This window comes from Pseudopodoces humilis, chromosome 22 (assembly GCF_049639895.1).
Source record: "Pseudopodoces humilis isolate 2021_Gansu_Grassland_sample_001 chromosome 22, ASM4963989v1, whole genome shotgun sequence".
Classification (NCBI taxonomy): domain Eukaryota; kingdom Metazoa; phylum Chordata; class Aves; order Passeriformes; family Paridae; genus Pseudopodoces; species Pseudopodoces humilis.
The window spans coordinates 5,033,735-5,052,792 of NC_142221.1; the positions used below are offsets into that span (position 1 = coordinate 5,033,735).

General features: G+C 41.6%; 1 protein-coding gene across 1 annotated transcript in view; it reads right to left on the bottom strand.

Moving 5' to 3' along the window:
- GPR107 (G protein-coupled receptor 107) overlaps window positions 1-16,932 on the bottom strand; it is a 32,517-nt gene extending 15,585 nt beyond the window's left edge. The window contains exons 1-14 of the mRNA XM_005527273.3: window positions 16,818-16,932; window positions 12,046-12,171; window positions 11,223-11,273; window positions 10,912-11,000; window positions 10,098-10,264; window positions 8,330-8,364; window positions 8,067-8,123; window positions 7,158-7,268; window positions 5,684-5,817; window positions 4,892-4,967; window positions 3,831-3,904; window positions 3,148-3,265; window positions 2,099-2,229; window positions 300-343 (exon numbers count right to left, since the gene is read on the bottom strand). Coding sequence (XP_005527330.1) covers window positions 300-343; window positions 2,099-2,229; window positions 3,148-3,265; window positions 3,831-3,904; window positions 4,892-4,967; window positions 5,684-5,817; window positions 7,158-7,268; window positions 8,067-8,123; window positions 8,330-8,364; window positions 10,098-10,264; window positions 10,912-11,000; window positions 11,223-11,273; window positions 12,046-12,171; window positions 16,818-16,910 — 1,306 coding nt within the window. The 5' untranslated portion in view covers window positions 16,911-16,932. The remainder of the gene's footprint in view (window positions 1-299; window positions 344-2,098; window positions 2,230-3,147; window positions 3,266-3,830; window positions 3,905-4,891; window positions 4,968-5,683; window positions 5,818-7,157; window positions 7,269-8,066; window positions 8,124-8,329; window positions 8,365-10,097; window positions 10,265-10,911; window positions 11,001-11,222; window positions 11,274-12,045; window positions 12,172-16,817) is intronic.
- Between the last annotated feature and the right edge of the window lie 2,126 nt (window positions 16,933-19,058).

The window sequence follows — 19,058 nt, forward strand, 5'->3', positions numbered from 1 at the left end:
AAAAAATGGAAAATCTGTCAAGATTATTTGCTCTAGATGTCATGTCAAGCTCAAGTATGGAGAGCTGTGCAAGCAGCAGAGAATGGGTTACACAATGTTAATCTGATAGTTAAAGCAATATAAGAAAAAGGTAATTTTTTCAAAATTTATTCCCATGAGCCCACTGAGGAAAAGCAGAGTGGCACTAATACAGTGTAGATTTATAGTCTTAGTTTGATTTTTACATCAGCATCATGTGTTTGAAATTCTAGCATTATAACATATAACATAGAAGAGGACAAAGAATACAGATTACTTGCCTTTCCCATCTGTTGCTGAAGCCTCTTGCAAATGTCTTATCGACCTGAAAAATAAAGAATAGATTAATGTTAAGTTTTACACTCCCTTTTCACAGCAGTCCTCTAGATCACTGACAAGTTTTGTTAGCTCTTTATGGCTAGAGTGTCCTCATAATTAACTGTGCTTAGCACAGCACACACTTCCCCCTCATGCCCTCTGCTCAGGCAGTCAGCTCAAGTATCTGTGTTTCCTTGGGATTAAGAAAGCAGATTGCTAAAACCTACTTCAGCCTACAGAAAGCTTTGTGGGAGGGAGGGAGCAGAGTGAGAAACTGGGGCATTTTCCAGCATAATGCTTTCCACTTGTACAATTAAGCTGAGCTACTCTTCAAAGTACTGCCAAGCATTTGGCATCTTACTGCTCTTTTAAGCTCTTTTCATTTAAATAGTTGATTACAGCTTACATGTCTACATAGGCAACTTATGTAACAGAAACTACCCTGCAGGAATGTAAATGCAGGGGCCAAGTCTTAGTCACCTTGCTCACATGAATCATCCCACCAGCTGCAGTGACACCATCCAGAGGAAAAAGGGGCAGGATTTTATGTCAGGGGCTTCACTGCCAGTTTATGTTGGCACCATGGCAATGCAGGAACACTGGTTGCACACCATAAACAGTCACAAGACAGCTCACATTTGTTTTTCAGATACAATTCCTTTATGGAAAGTTAAGTTTTGTACCAGCACCTCACTAGGTTGGACACACCCAGCATTAGGTAGCAAGAACTGTGACTGCAGAAGTCACCTTTATCACAGGAGATCGAATCTCTCTGCAACTGAAGTCAATACCCCTGAGCTTTTATTTACCATTGCCAAATGCTCTCAACCTCAGAGACGAAGCATTTTGACTGAAGCAAGGGGAAGGACAAGTGAGTAGTGCAAATTTCTTGGAAGACATCTCCCAGCCTTGGCAGAAGGCCACCAGGAGTGTGTAGGGGAAGAGAAGGACAGTTGAAACCCACCTTCAAAAGTCAAGCTGAAGCTTATTTCTATCTACTGAGTGACACCTCTCTCTGAAACACTCAAGAGTTACACTCTAGAGTGATGACATCCTACCAGACATTTATATAATCTTCATTTCAGAAAAAAATAATGGAGACACTGGAGAAAAAGAGGGACATTCTGTGTTTACTAACCAAGGAGCCAGAAGCTCCTTGATATCCTCCTTTAAACCCAGCTGTTTATCCAATTAAGACAAAATGTATTTAGAAGATAAATGTTCTGGCTAACTGGCAAGCAGCAACAATAGTGTTTATCTGAATTATCCGTGTTTTGGTTGAGTTTTATATAACCAACATTATTCCCTGCCAAGTAGAGTGGAAGGAAGGGCGGGGAAATGCTCCCTGTGGGATTATTTCTTATAAACAGTCAAATAAACATGCAGCTACTCTGCTTGAAGGCAGCCCTCATCTTAGATAACACTACTGTTTTGAAATCTAGCAGTCAAGTATCTAATCTCAGTCAGTGAAGCCAAATCCCATTTTTCAATTTAGAGTCAACACTTCTGCAAAATTTCAAGTTTCAAAAGCACCTACAGTCTGCACAGTGCTGGCCACATTTTAACGGCCACCCACCTTCCCTTATCCCCACTCTAACATCCCCAAAATGAGCATCTTCCACAGCACTAGACTGAAATGTTAAGGCTGATGAGGTCTATGAAAGTTAACAGAATGCTTGACTCCACAGGAGCACAGTTCTTTTGCTTTGGCAGAGCTGTTGCTGCCCTTTAGTTCACGTGTTTTTCACATAGAGCAACTCACCATACCACTGGGAACAGGATGGCTCCACAGCACAGCAAGTCCACCAGGAAAAGGATTTCTTTCCACAGCCCATACTCAGTTGTCCCCTCCTCTGTTGACTCTATGATAATGTAGGCTACATTTGCCAGTACCTACACAAAAAGACATGGTTATGGTTTAGAAACTGCCCAAGAAGTCACTACTGGTGGCCTGCCAATTCAGCAAAAGCCCAGTCAGTAACATCAGTGATTTTTCTGCAGCTCTACATCCACAAGTCACATATTCAGCAGCATCTTCATAAGATTTACAGAAATAAAACTGATGGGAACTTATTCCTGCTGACACTCAGAAAGTAATTCTCTTGTTACACACTGTGCTGAATCTACTGTATCAGTTGAGATAAAAAGGAACAAAATTTACTTATTGAAACATAGACATAGTACTGTGTGGCACATACAGCCAATGTGAAAACACAGAATTCTAAATTAAGCCAGTAATTCAGATTGGTCATTGACCATCTTTTGTACTCCACACCTGAGCTCTGTAAGAGCCTCAGACACTAATTATATATACTTCTGGTAAGGGCTTGCAGAAAATCTCTTCTATATACAACAAACAAAAGTTCTGTTCTCCTAGGTACTTCAGTTCTTCAAGTAGGAGACCAGCACTGACCACTCTGAACCACTGGGAATGTTTCCCTCAGGCCCAAGAGACATACAAGCCTTGTTTTTCCCACTTTTTATTTCATCAAGACATTCAGCAAGCATTTCAGCAGTGACAACTTGAATTCAATTCCTCTACTTAGTTGTTTAGCACTGTTTTCCAGCCCAAGTTTTTTCCCACTCCTTATAGCCAGTTTTTATTTGCTGAAACTGTCTGATCACAATTATCTCATGCTTCATATGGGAGAAAAATTGGGAGACCTACAGTAACTTCTGGACTAGGAAATAGCCAATAGGCTCATACAAGCAAGAACTACATTACATTGTGTGCAATTTTCACAGCCTTTTCCAATTTGCACAAGCAGCTCTCCCACAATACAGGAAGTATTAGCAAAGCTTGGTCCTCACCTGAAGTGGGATGACAATCATGAAAATTTTTTTGTCTTTATCTGACAGGATGTGTTTAATGAAAGCCCAGCCTGTGCCAATGAGGGCGATAGTGATGAACAGAAGAGCTCCCTTCAGGCTGGAAGAGAAAAAGACACTGCAGTGAGAGACTTGATTTTATTTTATCACACTTCCTCTTCTGCCCAGGTTTCTCCCACTACCAATAAAGCCACAAACCCAAACAAATGCTTCCCTATCCATAATTTTGGCAAGCACTTATCCATCCCACAATAGCGAGGCAGATGTACTTGTTACAACTGTGTATCACAGAGCAATATTAGGCTTCATTCCCAATATAAGCAATCTTTTCCTGGGGGAGTCATCCATTCACCATTGTGAACAGCAGCAAATACTGGCAGCTGTACCCACTTACCATTCATACCAGGAGCCAATTAGATACTTGAATATTAGTGTGAACAAAGAAAAGTAAAGCATTTGTTATCCTTTTACTCCTCCACCCACAGAAGTGCCAATTCTCTGCAGCTGCCCTCTGTAAGTGGAGCTTTCCCCTGCACACAGGGCTGATTGCTGAGTCCTTGGTACTATGGTCTGCATGAGAACACAACAATTTCTCACTTTGTTCAGGAGGGAGGCAGCCCCAGTGGCAATTTGAATCTATCACATCAGTCTTCTGACATACTTACAGGTGAGTGATGTAGTAAACAACAGCCCAGCCCTCAATGGGGAATCCCTGAGAAGAGATGTAGTGATAGTCGATCTGGAAGCAGAAAATACAGCACTTTACAAGCTTCTCTTTGACACCCCCACCCTCTAAAAACAGGTCTGCTCCACATCCACTGCCAGTTTTGCTTTCCAGTCAGTGGGTACAAACCCAGCTCTGTCACATTTAGAGAGCACTTCCTCCCAACACATTCTACTATTGTTTAGCAACAATGAGATAATTTCCATTTGCTCTATTTCCCAAGTGCTAGTGGATGTATCTTGTACAATCTACATCCTTCCCACACAACTCCCGTGCTCAACTACAGTGAAACAACTGCAGTTGGAACCTACTTATTCATTCATTTTTCAGGTTCAGCTGCATTAAGTGATGAGAGGCTTGCTAGTTTCATTTTTACTGGAAGCCAGATTCACTTCATTAGACTTCAAAAATATTTGTAGCAGGTAAAACACCATGGGCATGAAGGTGAAGATCATGGCTGGCACAAACACTGAAGGATTAAATGCTTGCCATGACCTTTCTTCATGAGATATTTTCAGTGGAAAGGGAAAGTCAATACAATTCAACAGAGACATTATCTATGGAAAGTCTCAGAGGTGATAAGGTGAGGTCTGTTGCCATACACCATAATACTTCCTTGCCCTTGAATTTTACAAACGTTCATCAAGGTTTTCATTTATTAATATTTACTACAAGCCCTGCAGCTGAAGCAGCAGTACAGCTCAAGCTTTCAGGCCCACTGCAGATGGCCAAAACATTAAAATTTGTGGAACTCATTCAACCCCCAGCCCTTGCTGCTTCAGCACTTCAGGCCATGATCAAAACGGTATTTTAAATAAGAATTTGGTGATGAAAACAAACAATTCTACCAAAGAGCTGCAGTTCAGTTCTAATGCTTCAGTATTAAGACCAGCTCTCCCTCCCACTGTCCTCTCTCCAAAGCAGATTTCCCTAACAGCATGTCCTGGATTCCATGTTTCTACTTCCTAGCTGAACAACTTCAGGCAGAGATGTTGTACGCACCGCATGGAAGACTAAGGACAATGATTTGGTGAAAGGAAGGGCTGCCATGAGCCAGTGGATCTTAAAGACATCATTTCTGGGAAGAAAAAAAAAAGAAGGAAGAGTATTACTGAAAAAGTCAACAGTAAAAAACTCAGTTTCCAAGTATATTTCCTTAAAACTTTTAAGTGTCAAGCAGTTTCTCCCAGGCTGAGTTGACCATCAATGTAAAAAGATTCTCCTTAACGCTGTAGTCCAAGCTTCTACAACATCCTGAGCAGTAATTCTTGTTCTAAATCCCTGATTTTTACTGCTTAGGATAATTGAAATTATTAAATAAGAATATCCTGCATATATATATATATATACATACATACATATATATATATCTTAACTATTAGAAAATTTGCTAAACATATTTCAAACCACAATCAAGATATTTATGGCTGTCCACTACCATAAGTTCCCATTTCCCAAATGAAGAAAAGTGATCAATTTCTTCTCGTTATTTCTTTTCAAAGTCATCTCCTTTTGACATCAACTACAGGAATTTCCTGTCTATTTTTTGCCACAGTATATATATTACACTACCTGAAGAACTTTCAGTGTAAGATTTGGTAAGTTTAGAATAACAGGCTGCAACAACAATTCTGACTGAAGCAGTTTTAAAATATAAACTGTGTATTAAGCATACAAATCTGAGCCAGATTTGGAGTTTTAAGTGATCAAATCTGTGAATTGGGCATTACAAGAAGAATAATGAAAAATAAAAACCAAACAAGGTAGGCCCCTAGTCACAGACACTGAAATTACCTGCGTTTACGAAGGATGTGGATCCATACAGTCCCAGACAGGAAAAAGAAGATAGCCATGGAAATGTAAAGTTTTGGCAGTGGGATTTCACCTGCTGAGAGGTAGCTTTCAGGATTCTTTTCCGTTATATCTATCTGAATATTAAAGGTGCATTATGCATACAGTTAAAAAAAAAGGAAACATTTTGTTAAAGCACCAAGTTAACAAATGCATTTTGCAATCAAATTCAATCATTTAACATGAGCTTTTCTGAAGTGGTGACTTATGTCTCAGAGAAAAAAAACAAAATCTACCCTTCATCCTCAAGAATCTCAAAACATTTTGCAAAACTATTCACACAAGAATAATCCCCTTGGAAAACAATTCTTCAGTTATGCAACACAATTCAGAAAGGCAAAGTAATTTTCCCAAAGAATAGCTGTTCTCTCTACCAAACATCACAATTTGCCCACCTTTGATTCAGAAACAATATCTACAATGGGCTGCCAGCCTGTTTTCCTGTGACTGAGAAAACAGAAGCATTATTTAGCATTCTATTTATGCCCCTAAGTGGCTTAGTCATATGTGCTAGGACTTCAATAAAAGAATGCATAGAGTACTGAAGCTGTGCTGCATCTCTAAGTACACTCCAGCAGATCAATCATCCAGGTTTTCTTCTCTTTCCAATTACTTCAGTGGGTCAAAATGACACACAGCAATTCAGGGAAGCTGCTCTTCTAAACATACAACTTCAGAAGCAGATCTGAAGTAGTCTGAGTCAAGTTAGGGCTGCTAAGTTTTAACACCCCCATGTTCCCTTGCAGTAGCATTAACACAAACGTGTAAAAAGCAGTTCAGGGCTGATGTGGCTGAGGTACTTTGGTTAGTGAGAGGATTCATACCAGACCAGCTCATTATAAACCAGCATGAGCACAGGAAAGGGAAAAAAGGGAAAGCCCAAGCTCTGATAATGACCAAAACCACATAGGACCAAACCCTTGTACATCAAAAGAGATGAGATATTTGCTAGAACATATTGCCTTTAGGATGTGTATCTAACACCATAAAAACACATCTTTAATTAGGCCAGAAAAAGCAAAAACACTGAATTTAAAGACCAACAATTTACATTGCAGCAACAGTATAATATATGCAGTCACGTAAAGAGAAAAGCAACTTCTGATTGCAGCAAAACACAAGCAGCTGTTGTAGCTCCCATCTCGTTACAGCATCAGGTCACAACTGTGTAGACTGAACCCAGCCCACACTCAGCCTTCAGATTTTCAGGCATTTCTGCAAAACCAGTATTTTAATTATTTTTACAGTAGTCACTTGTTTCAGAAATGCCACTGCAGAGACTGGCACACAACTCTGAATCACTTCCCACCCCATATGTGCACTCATGTGAGTGTGTGCTTGCTTACAAGCTGGAGCTGGAAGCTAGATGTTGCAATCAAAGCTAACAAGTTAATTATCCTTTAGAAGCCATACTCACATCAAGACTAAACAGCAGCTGATCGTTAGCTGGCCCTTTCTTGCCAACACACTTATGGAAATACAGGCTGTAGAGACCTTCTTGTTTATCCGAGGTGATGTTAAAAAAGAACTGAAAATAAGGAATAGAAAAGTCAGCATTCTTCTCATTCACAACAGGGCTGCCTTGGTAGGAACCCTGCTTCATCTCTACTGAAGCATGAAAGAAGTCAGTCATTTGAGGTCAGTTGGTTCCCTTCAGCAAACAAACTGTTCTGAGGGTAGCAGCACATCTGGAAGTTTCAAGAGAATTCCAGATGCAAAATCATTGCACCTATCTAGGATTTTGCACTCTGGTAATCCAAGCCTGTTAAGTATCAGTGCTTAACTTTGCTCACCACAAAGAGATAACCACAAATATCATATACTTGACATGACAAAGCATAAAATTTTTATTATGTTTGCCCTGCAGTTTTTCTGTTCCTCCTCCAACTATGTAAATTGTGGTAGCTCTGGAAATGAGATCTGTGTCAGATAACAGAATTTAAAATGTGTTTGTTTTATAGTAATCAACCATCACAAGTGAACCAGGGTGTTCAAACAAAGCATTAATCTGGTTTCATACAGAGGATCTTCCCCTTGAGTCATCAGTCAGGTCACAGCTATTTGTTATCAGCAATCTGCACGACTGACATCACAGTAAACTTTAATATGCTGAGGCTCATAGACCATGATATTTAGAACAGCACCACAAGAAAGCAAATTTAAGAGCAGCTCCCAAAACTTTGAAAGAAAGACTTCTATCAGTGATGCTTAGCTCAGTAAATTTTCAGGCAAACTCCTGCTATCAGAGACATTTATATCCCAGACTTTAACTTTTCCAAAGTAGGACACAGAAGGAACTGTGTTCAGATACTGACAGACGCCCTACCTGAAATGAAAAAGTTCCTCTGTCATTGTGAACAGGATGTTCTTGTTCTATCATGCTCTGGGAAAAGGAAAAGAAACCTTTAGATTTTCTTAAGCAGGTAAATAAAACATTTGGCTACAGCAACCAGACAATCAAATTTGGATTATGTATATTTACAGTGGAGGCTGAGAGCAACAGCAAATACTCTCCACTTTTCTGCTATGATTATACTGGAATATCCCCCCCAGGTTCTTTCTGGAAGAGAACTCCATATAGTTTCTTACCTGGGAGGATGTTGTACTTCGTTTGGACTTCTTACCTAGAGATAAAAGTATGAATGGTACATTTAGTGTTTGCATTAGACATCCTCAGAAACCACCACGTTGTCAATACCTTACTCACATCTTCCTACACTTGTCTGCGTGGCAGTTTCCCAGCTAATCATTAACACAGATTCTTTCACAGTCTCTCCTTACTCTCAGAGGACTCTTCCCACAGCCAGGATTCATTCTGAATGCATCCTCAAGTGCCAGGATCCGATTCTCTACTCTTATACCTCCTACAAAAGCCTACCCCAGAAATCTTTCCAACCCCTCTGGTAAGATTGACCAGAGGCAGGTGACCTAAACCAGATGCAAGCTACAGCTCTCACTTTTTATGTTATGACCGAGTACTGTTAATCTCACTGACAAATCTCAATCTGAGCATTAATACATGGCCTGACAAACATATGGAAATCCTAATTAACCATCAGGAAGGAATAAATTCACAGCTTTCCACTAAGCTCCCAGTAAAAATACAAACAAAAAAACTACAAAAGCATAGGTGACCTGCCATGTCAGCATTTCCTCTGAACTTGAGGTGACAGAAGCCTTCAGTAGAATAGCACATCAAGTTCACAATTTCTACTTCTCCTCAAGTTCACAAGTTCTATTCCTATAAGCTTTTCAAACATAAGGTCATCCCTTTCTACCAGGAAGCAAAAGTTCAAGACTTGAGCTTTGCTTTTGGCTCCCACACTTCAGTGCACTGTCCACACTCATGCTACACTTTTTACACCAGAGAAACCAAAACTATAGCTGTCAGATCTGTTATCTCCAGTGCCACCCATCCTTGGCTCTTGACTAGTTACAACAGCTGTCCAAGCTCTTGAATGGTATCAAAGCTTGTGAACGTGACAGGCCAAGACAGACTCAGACCGCTCCAGATTAGACTGCTCAGCAGTCTGATCTGAAGTCTAAACTCTGCCAGGAAGGGATAACGTGAACTAATCCTGTTAGAGCTGAGATTATAAAATTGTTTTGTCTGCTGGTCTGGAAGCCAGATAAAGGTTTGTGCCTCCTAGAAAGATTACTGGTACAGTTACTCCTCCCTCCCCATAGTTTCTAATTGATAGGAGTCCAACTCTTTAGACAGACACAGACTCAAAAATATTGGCTGGAAAGGACTTGTGAAGACAAATCCAACTTCTGACTCAAAGCATACCTGGTGTCAATGGTATCATGTTGGCCCTGGTTTTACTTTGTCAACTATTTAAAACTTTAAAATATGGAGATTGGATTGCACAAATGAGCTACTACAATACTGCAATACCTATTTAGGAAAGCTATCTTATTTATTTTATTTATTTTCTGTCCTAATATCCTATCTCAGACATCCAAGACTTAGTAAAGGGAAACAGACATTGTGTGCCACTACTAAAAACTGCTTGAAATCATTGGTCTCCTAACCTTCCTTCAACTAGTTCTTGTTGGCCATAAAATTCCCCCTTTAGTCTTCTTGCCGGACAAAAGACAACCAAGTTGTTAACCCTTCTTCAGAGGCACTGAAGGTCTCCAACACTCATTGTGTCTCTGATGGATCAACAGGACTGGTGAACACAAATCACAGGAGACTCCAGCACAAAGGAAGCTCTGTGCACAGGTTTACACAGGATGTACAGTAAGTTCTAGCCCCAGGGGACCCCAGAACCTGACCACAACTCAGTGCTGGATGCACAGCAATGAGTAATCAGCAGTGAAAGCACACACAGGTCAGGTTTAGCTGGCTTACCTCTGCCTTCTGTATTTTCGTTGGTCTTTGGAGGATTTTTACCAGAATCACTGCCTGGTTCAGAAGTTTTTAGCAGCTTGGTATTTAAGGCAGTACCATTTTCCTCAGATACAAATAAAATTTTAGGTAACATAGAAGCAGCTTCTGAAGAGAACCGTACTTTCACACTAAAGAAACAAAGAGGACTTATTACAAAATAAAAGTAAACAACGTTTTAAAAAAGGCTGTCATAGCCATATACCCAATAAAAGAAAATCAACTTGTCTTGACTTGGTTTTTGTACCACAAAGAACAGGCAAGAACCAGATCATGACTTACAGCAGAACTGATCGTTGTGTTACATTCTACATGAAATACAAGAGCAGATGAAGAAGATTAAGTTTCTTCAGCTTTGGTAAGCAGAATCTCACAAGAAACTCCATTACCACACATGAGTTCTTGCAAAAGAAAGCCATGCAGACTTGAAGGTACTTCCATAAAAAAACATAGTTCAAGACAAACAATAAAATTGCATATTGAGTGCAAAAGTGACTCAAGACATCAAAGCTCATTAAGTTCATTCAGCACAATTAAGGTAGGTTGCTCTTGCCTGCTGTCCCTCTACCACCACAATATACAAAAAGAATTCTTGGAGCATTTTATACTGCAGATGTTTTATTTTTACACTTACCTCCCCTCAACTCTCATGTAACCACTTAAAAAAAAACAACCTACAAGCACAGCAGCTTTCCAAACCCTTAAAGATAACCTCAAGTGTTACATTATCTTCAACTAAAGATGTAACTTTAAAGTGTCTTGTACGTTCTTTACTCACACTTCAGTTTGGATCTCCAGAAGTAAGATTACAACAGAGACATCTGGTTCTGGTGTCTTCTTCAAGATACAATAATCCACTTCTTCATCCTGGCAACATGAACAAAACATCTCTGAAGTGCCCTCTGGATATGCTCCCGTCCAGGTAGAGGTTACCATTCTTAGTCCAGCAAGTTTTAAATCCAAATTATCCTTCACATTCTCCCATGTCTAAAGTCCCCCCACCTCTTTTTTTTCTTTTTTCCTTCCAACAATTTCCAGAGTCAGGTAAAGAGATGCCCCAGCTTAGAAAAGCAAGTTCACTTGTCTTACCAGGTAAGTAGAAAAAACATCATTCCTTGTTCGATCCAAACTGAACCCCACCTATGAGAAAATGGAGAAGAACCTGTCAAATTGAAGCCAAACCACTACTGAAAGAGTCAAAGATACTGCTTTCTAAACAATTTAACCTACATTTAAGGCAGAATCCAGGCATTTTTCTCACCAAGTAATTCGGCAGAAAAATACATTCAAATGTAACAAACTCATCTATATTCACCAAGAAAACACATATGATTCAAACCCAAACTAAGTCAGCAGTACCTTCTGTCTCTGAACATTTTAACTTATTTCAGTATTATTCCACATGTTTTTGCTTGACAAAAACATTTAATACTCTTATAGCAATGAGGAGGTAAAACTGTGCAGCAGAGTAAGAACTCAGGTCTGTTATCTAATCTAGTATTTTAGTCTCTCTATTAAAACCCCTAATATAGTGTGCTATATAACATGTAATATTAGAGTTCTGTTAAAAAAAGACTGTCAGTGTTCTGGAAACCTACTGACACAATGATCACAAGCTGAATTGCTATGTAACACTGTGAAAAAAAACTCACAACAGAGGACTGTTAGGAAATTGATGTTCACTGCAAGTAGATGTGTGCATCAAGTTGAGCAGAGGACCAGTTAGTGAAAGATTCTTCCTTAAAACACAATGGAGAGTGCTCAGGGATAAACCTCAATACACAGATCCTCATAATTAGCTCATGCTGGGGAGCAAAGCCAACAGCATCATAAGTTTGGATCTGACACCTCAGACAAGTGGAGGCCACCAGTGCAAGGGCAATTTCACAGGAGGCTTCAGGAAGGAACTCACTGATAAACTGTCCATGTCATCAGAGCCGAATGCTGGCTTCAGGGAAAGGCTGCTGACGTTGACTGTCATGAAACCATCCTTGAAGAAGCCAAAGGTATTCAGGTGCACTTTCTGCCTCACATCATCCTGTTAGAAAGAAAGCAAGTTTACAAACGCATGCAGAGTCATCTGCTGCAGTAAAGGGGAAGCAGGGTGAGTGATCAACACTTGAATATTCATGCAAAATATCTAATTATGCAAACAGCAAATTTCTTTAGGATACCTTCAGATGTAGCCAACTATTTCACTGGAATGGACCAACTTTTCCAATAACCTGAACAGCAAGAACTTTAAACAGACATGTTTCTGCTAACTACCTGGCTATGCTACTGGGAAATATGCAAGCAAAACTCTGGAATAATACAAACATCTGTCATCACTGATTAAAAAACATATAGCAAAATCCCCCAAAGTGACTGCAGACATATCAAGACAGCTATTGCTTGAATGCTGTCATTGCCACAGACTGAAGAGGAAATAGGTGACTTTGGGGAATCTTATCTAAATGAAAACTGAGGTTTGGCCAAGTGTTTAGCAAATGCATTGTCATCCCCTCAGATCATCTGTGTTAGGCAGGGTTAGTGTTTGGACAGGCAAACATTAATACACTGGAAAACTACGTGTGAAAATCAAGTTTTGTATGTAGTCCCATACCTCCAAATGATTCTTGGCATAAAATAAATGAAAAATAAAACCAGAATAAATACCAAAACCAGAATTACTTGGGTTAGTTTCTCTAGCAGGAAAATGCTAATTCCCTCCTCTACTCCCTCTACAGCTGCATAATAATTTCCTTCCTCTCAGTCTGGCAAGGAAACCATAGCAATTGATCTCTTCTCATGCCCTGTGCAGCTGATAAAGATACAAATACAGTGAGCTTTAATTTTTTTTTTTTTTTAAATAAGGAGGTCATGAAGGACTTCACATGAAAAGTAGCTGACGTCACACACAGCTGCCACATCAGATGACAAAAGGTCACATCCAATGTCTGCAGTTGGTCCCTCAAACCTACTGCGTAGTTAATTGGAAGAAAAGCAGAAACAAGGCAACAGAAATAAAAAAACAAATTTACAATGGAATTTAAAACATTTGCCAAGTTGGCACTAAAAAAAAAAATAAAATTATGTTTCTTCCTCCTGCTTCTTCTAGGAAAAGACAATCAGATTGTAAAATACTCTATAAAGAGAAGTCAGCTGCTAAAGACAAACTGTTCTGGAGACAGTCCTGGAAGACTGAGCTACGAATTATACAAGTACAAAAAGTTCTTTCTCTCCCTCTACCCCCAGTATTGATTTTGATGTCTCTGCACGAAACGTTCCTGACTCCTAAATATCACTCACTGTAACAGCAGGACACTAATCCTGACACAGCTAACCTGCAATCCAGCTGTAACAAGATCACCCTAATAGAATCAAGTTAACCTGGCAAATAAGCAGATGGTTCCCTTAATGCTCAGAAGAGGAAAAAAAGTCAAGTGACACAGGGCTTCCAGCAGATGCTTTGTTTAATAAGAGCTCGGCTGTCTTCGGGTTCTAGGCCATGGAACGTGCTTGAAACAAGAGCCCATCTGGTTCCTCTAACACTGCATTCCATGTGACTTCCCAATCAGTACAGAAAATTCCTCCTGCCTCTTTACAGGGCACATCAGATGTATTTAACCCCATCTAGACAGAGAAGAATTTGAGTCAGTCTGAGAGGACATGGTGTCATCCAGCCACAAGATTTTGTACCTTGTCAATGTGACCAGAGGCAGCTGCTCAATTCAGAACACTTGCAAGAGCTCTTCAGTTCAGTTCAAGTGATTTACTCTGCTAATTTACTGATATTGTCCCCACCAGCAGCAGATAATTAATATACAACACACACCACTTTCCTCCCTGGTTTCATTTCAGCTCTGAGTGCTTAGAGTTTACAGATTCAGTTCACAAATCCCTCAGCTTTACATGATCCCACACACACACTGTCACCAGTTGCCACTAAGCAACAAGAGCATCTATTGCTCCACATATTGACAGCCTAAAGACACTGGCTTACTAATGGGGTTGAAAGAACTCAGCTTTTATTTATAAGCACTCTACTACTGACTTCAGAAATATTTAAGTTTACAACAAAGGTGTGAACCCATACAAGTGAATACTTCAGCATCCAAGTTGTTAACACACATATTAATTTAATTTATATAGGATGCATTTAAAATTAAGCCTGCCCTACTGAGAAGAAATTATCTGGGACCCATCATTAACAGCTTACAGTCAAACTAATACGCAAAGTTCTCAAGCTTATTTCCATAAAAATCTTCCCCAGTTCTTCCACTCCTGTAGGATAAAAAGTGATCCTGTAATATTTGAATAAGGTTAGAGGGAAGTGGAATCCATGATCCTGCAGCTCAGAATGAGTAGAAAAATATTCTCTACAATTTTACCCTAAATGGAATTTGGATCACACTGTCAGTGCAGTTAAAGTCCTGCTAGAGAGTGCTTACCCTTATCTGGAAAGAATCTTATTTTATTTGTGTGAGACTAACAGGAAGGCTCATAATTTGTGTAAAACTAAGTGAATTATTGTAAAAGGTATTTTCAACCTGAGCCACTGAAGTCTGAAACCTATCAACATTAAAAGGCACAGGTCACAAGCAACCATTGAAAACCAGCATCTTTTCTATAATTCCATGCCTGACAAAGGCTTTCTTTTTGATCAAGAAAAACATTTCACCTACAGCTACTTCTGGAATCCTCTGAAAATTGTTTCTGTTGGTCTTCTTAACTTCCAATTTTTGTAGGTTTTTGTTTTTTGTAGGGGGTAGGTTTTGTTAGTTGAGGTGTTTTGGGTTTTTTTACATATTTACATTAAACTAATGAAGCTGATAACAATTGCTACTAAGGAGGAGCATCTACAGCAAGGTCAGTCTAACAGCAAAATTAAAGCAAATCATTTCTCGACTGCAAAAAATATAAACTATTTTGTACACTTTTATAAAGATAAAATGTTATTTTTAGAACTGGAAACTGCTCACACTGTGGCTTGTTTTTCTGACAACAAAAAAGCTTCACATTAGCACAGTAATTACAAAGATACAAGAATGAAGCTATTCTGAATTAAGCAGTAACAAACAGCTTGTTTGAGCAAATTTAATATCAAACACTCCCACAAAACTGTGGCCTTTAGCTTGGCTCAGTGTCAAGGCACACTTGCAAGCAAAGCAAGACTGGCAAGAACAGCAGAAAGGAGCTTTCATCGTGAAAGGACTCAGTTGTTGGAGCCTGATGTTTACATAAAGGCTGTAAAGCAGGGGATGAAGGAGGAAGGGAGAGATTGCTCTAACAATAAAGCTCATGTTTATAAAGCAGGTGGGCAAAGGCATTAATTCACTGTTACTTCCCACAGCCCTCAGTCAGTCAGTGCTGCAACCTGCACAAAACACCTGCAAAACCAAATCCATACCCCACTCTAACGGGAAAAACGGCAAACAGGATTTAGTGATTGATCCAGGCAGTCCCTTATAGGGACTAAAAGCCATGATGCTTGCTGCTGAGAACATTTGCTTGAGGCAAGTTGGAAAGTTTTCTACTTATGGGTAAAGAATCACCTCAGGAGAAACCCTTCAATGCTCAACTGTCAAAAATTCCTCAAAACAATGACATAACCACAAGCCTCCTAATTTACTGCTTCAGGGAAAAGTTTACTTCTCCTGAAGTACAATATTCATGTGGTGGCACTTCAAACAGCTACATAGTCTGAAGAATTTCCTACAAGTAAGACATGAACACATCCAGCAGTTATTGCATCCCAAAGCCTGAGGTGGAATTTTTGCAAAGTCCTGGATTCTCCCTAAACTGCTACAACAGCACAGCAGCACAGGTCCCTGTAATTTAGCCCTTTATTGTATCTTGCAATATTTCTACTGAATATTACATTGCATGCAAGCAAAGCAAAATTTAAATTCTGAAGACTTACAGAGCTTTCCATGAGCTCCAGAGAAGCTGTTAAAAGGTATCACCTCTGTCCCACAACAACTGTGCATCGGCTCACACAGAGCACAACAGGCAGCAGCACATCTTCACCCTGACCTCCGGCACTTCCCCTCAACAACCCTGAATAACGAGCTTTTCTCAAGTACAGGCACATAATGGCGCATCACTCCTCCAAAGTACACCAAACAGTTTACGGAACCAAAACAGAAAGCTGTCAGCATCAGTTTCCTCAGCCTCTATAATTGCTCGGTTAGTGCAAAGCAGCTGCAGCCGAACACCCTTCGGAGTGAGCAGGACAAGAAAGCCAGTACACAGCTAAAAGGAAACTCAACCAAAATCCACTTTCAGAAACCTCTCCCTCAGCTCACGTTCAGCCCTCTCTTATCACATCACTTCTAACGGAACGTGAAGCACTTGCACCTTCAAACCACGGCAATTCTGAGGCCCCTCCACACGCTTTACCCGCGACCGAGAAACAGGCGGCCAGAAAAGCGGGAGGGGACCACGGAGATGCGCTGAGAGGGAGGGGAGGATCACGGCAAAAGCAGAACACGGCGGGGCCCGGGCGGGCTGAGACGCAGGGGGTGAGCTCAGAGAGAACCGAAGAAAAAGAAGGGTCGGGACACGCAGCAGAATGAAGATACAGACATGGGGAGACCAATCCCGGCCCGCGGGAGGTGCGCAGGGCCGGGCCGGCCTCACCGCTCCCTTCAGGGCACCCGGGGGCCGAGCCAGCGGGGCCGGGGGCGGCGCAGACCTTACTTTGAGGGTGAGGTGATGGACGCGGGCGCGGGCCGGGCCCGCGCGGAGCAGCAGCAGCAGCCCCAGCACGGCCGCCGCGCCGCGGGCCGCCATCTTTGTTCCAGCGTCAGCGTCCCCCGCGCGCCACTTCCGGGTCAGGCGAGTCACGTGTCGGGCGGGGCGCGTCACGTGACCGCGGTGGGCGGGGTCGGGTCCTGTCAGGGAGTCATGGAGGGGTTGGGGATGGGGGGGAGCTCAGGGATCGGCCAGTGCCACCCTCTGCCCGGGCAGGGACACCTCCCGCTACACCAGGGTGCCCCAAAAACCCTTCCAGCCCGGCTTTGAACACTTCCCGGGGAGCAGCCTCACCTTCTCTGAGCGACCTGTGCCAGACCCTCACCACTCTCCCAGGGAAGAATTTCCTCCCAATATTCAGCCTGAATTTTTCCTCTTTCAGTTCGAACCCACTCCCCCTTGTCCTGTCTCTACAGTTCCTGCCAAAGAGTCCCTTCCCGGCTTCTGAAGCCCCTTCAGATCCTGGAAGGTGCTGTGAGCTCTCCACACAACCTTCTCCAGGCTGAACATCCCCAGCTCCCTCAGCCTTTCCCCATGGGGAAGGCGTTTCTCGCCCTTTTTCTCCCCCTGGAGCCCTTCTGGGCTTTGCTGGGTTGCCCCATGCCCACGGGCTGCTCCCCACAATGCCCCCCAGGTTGGATCAGGCCCCCCAGTGAGGCAGGCCCTGTGGTGGGTCCCTCCTCAGCCCTGGGACCCCCTTGGCAGTGGGGTCCCCCCTGACTGGTGGGTCCCCCCCATGGCCATGGGGCTCAGAGGGGGGCACTGACCAAAAGGAACCCCCTGAGCCTCCCCCAGACCAGCCTCTGTGGGGTGACACCAAAAAAAAACCCAAAAAAAGACTGAAGCTCTTCCTACCTCAGCCCTGCAGCATCGTCCGCAGGGAGATGTGGGATGGTTGTTTACAGGGAGGGCTGAAGTGGTTGTTTCCAGCTCAACCGTGGATCTACCAGCAAGTTCCAGCTTCTTCCTGGGAGCTATGGCAACAGCAGACGTCTGAACATCAGGTAGTCCAAACAACAGGAAAATTGCTTTTCTATTTAAAGCCAGGGTTAAAGTATTGATGTTGAGTATGGCCAGAAAAATATGTAACAAACAAAGAGATTTCTGCTTCTTTACAGGATTAGTTTTGCACATATTTAAACCATTTTGCACCTATTTAAACTAGTAGTTATAATCACATTTACTAGTAAAACAAAAAGCAGATTGGGCCTGGTTTCCATGACTTGTTGCTCAAAATGAGAGTAACACAAGAAGCAAAGTGAACATGAATAGGGGCAATTAAAATGGCTTTTTTGGTTGGCACATTGCTAAAAAAAAGAAAATGGAAAGACTATGCAATGGGAAGCCATCAATGTCAATAAACCTAATTTTTCAGTGAGGAGCCTTGTGTTTTCAGCTCCCAAAACTCAGACATTCTGATTTCCCCTTTCAGTGTGTGGAGTAACAGCTGTGCAAGTTCTATTGTCTAGAGGCAGATAAACAACTGGACTGGATTAGGCAAGTGAGGGTGAAAAGGGAGAGGAAAAATCAACGGCCTTGACCTTTATTTTATCAAGATTGTGTAGTGTGTCCCATCTTTATTTGGAGAGATGATTCACATGGTCCTGTAGATTTTTTCTCACAATTTCATTTCCCCCTTGTATATTCTTAGGTGAAATCTCAGCAACAGCCAAAGAAGCCTGGAGTAGTACCAAGAAATATCTGGAAGCATGAAAAAAAAAAAAAATTGTTTTTCTAGTAATGTGCTTTCTCTGGGCAGTACGTATGTGTGCCACTAGATGTCCTGGCAGCATCAGCCCTTGCACTACACGGAGCTACAACCCAGGTTGCAAAAAACCCCCACGGACCTACAAACATCGCATGATTTATTCTAAAAATCTCCGGTTAGATATTTTCTTGGAATTGGGTAGGGGGTTGCTGGGGTTTTTTTGGGTTTTTTAAGGATTGTAATTATTATAATACCTGTGCACTGACCACCTGGGAAAACTGGGGAGTTTTGACTCCTGAAAAACAGCTGCTTGCAACCACAGCTGCAGCACAGGCTGTCGTGCCTGGCTCCACTAACAAGTATCAGGCACACTTTGACTGCTTGAGTGGTCAAGAAATTCCCCTATAATTCTGGGATTTGGTTCAGCTGCAGAGTCTTTTTTAGTCTGAGGATGCTTCTTTTCGGAGCTCCCTTCAGAA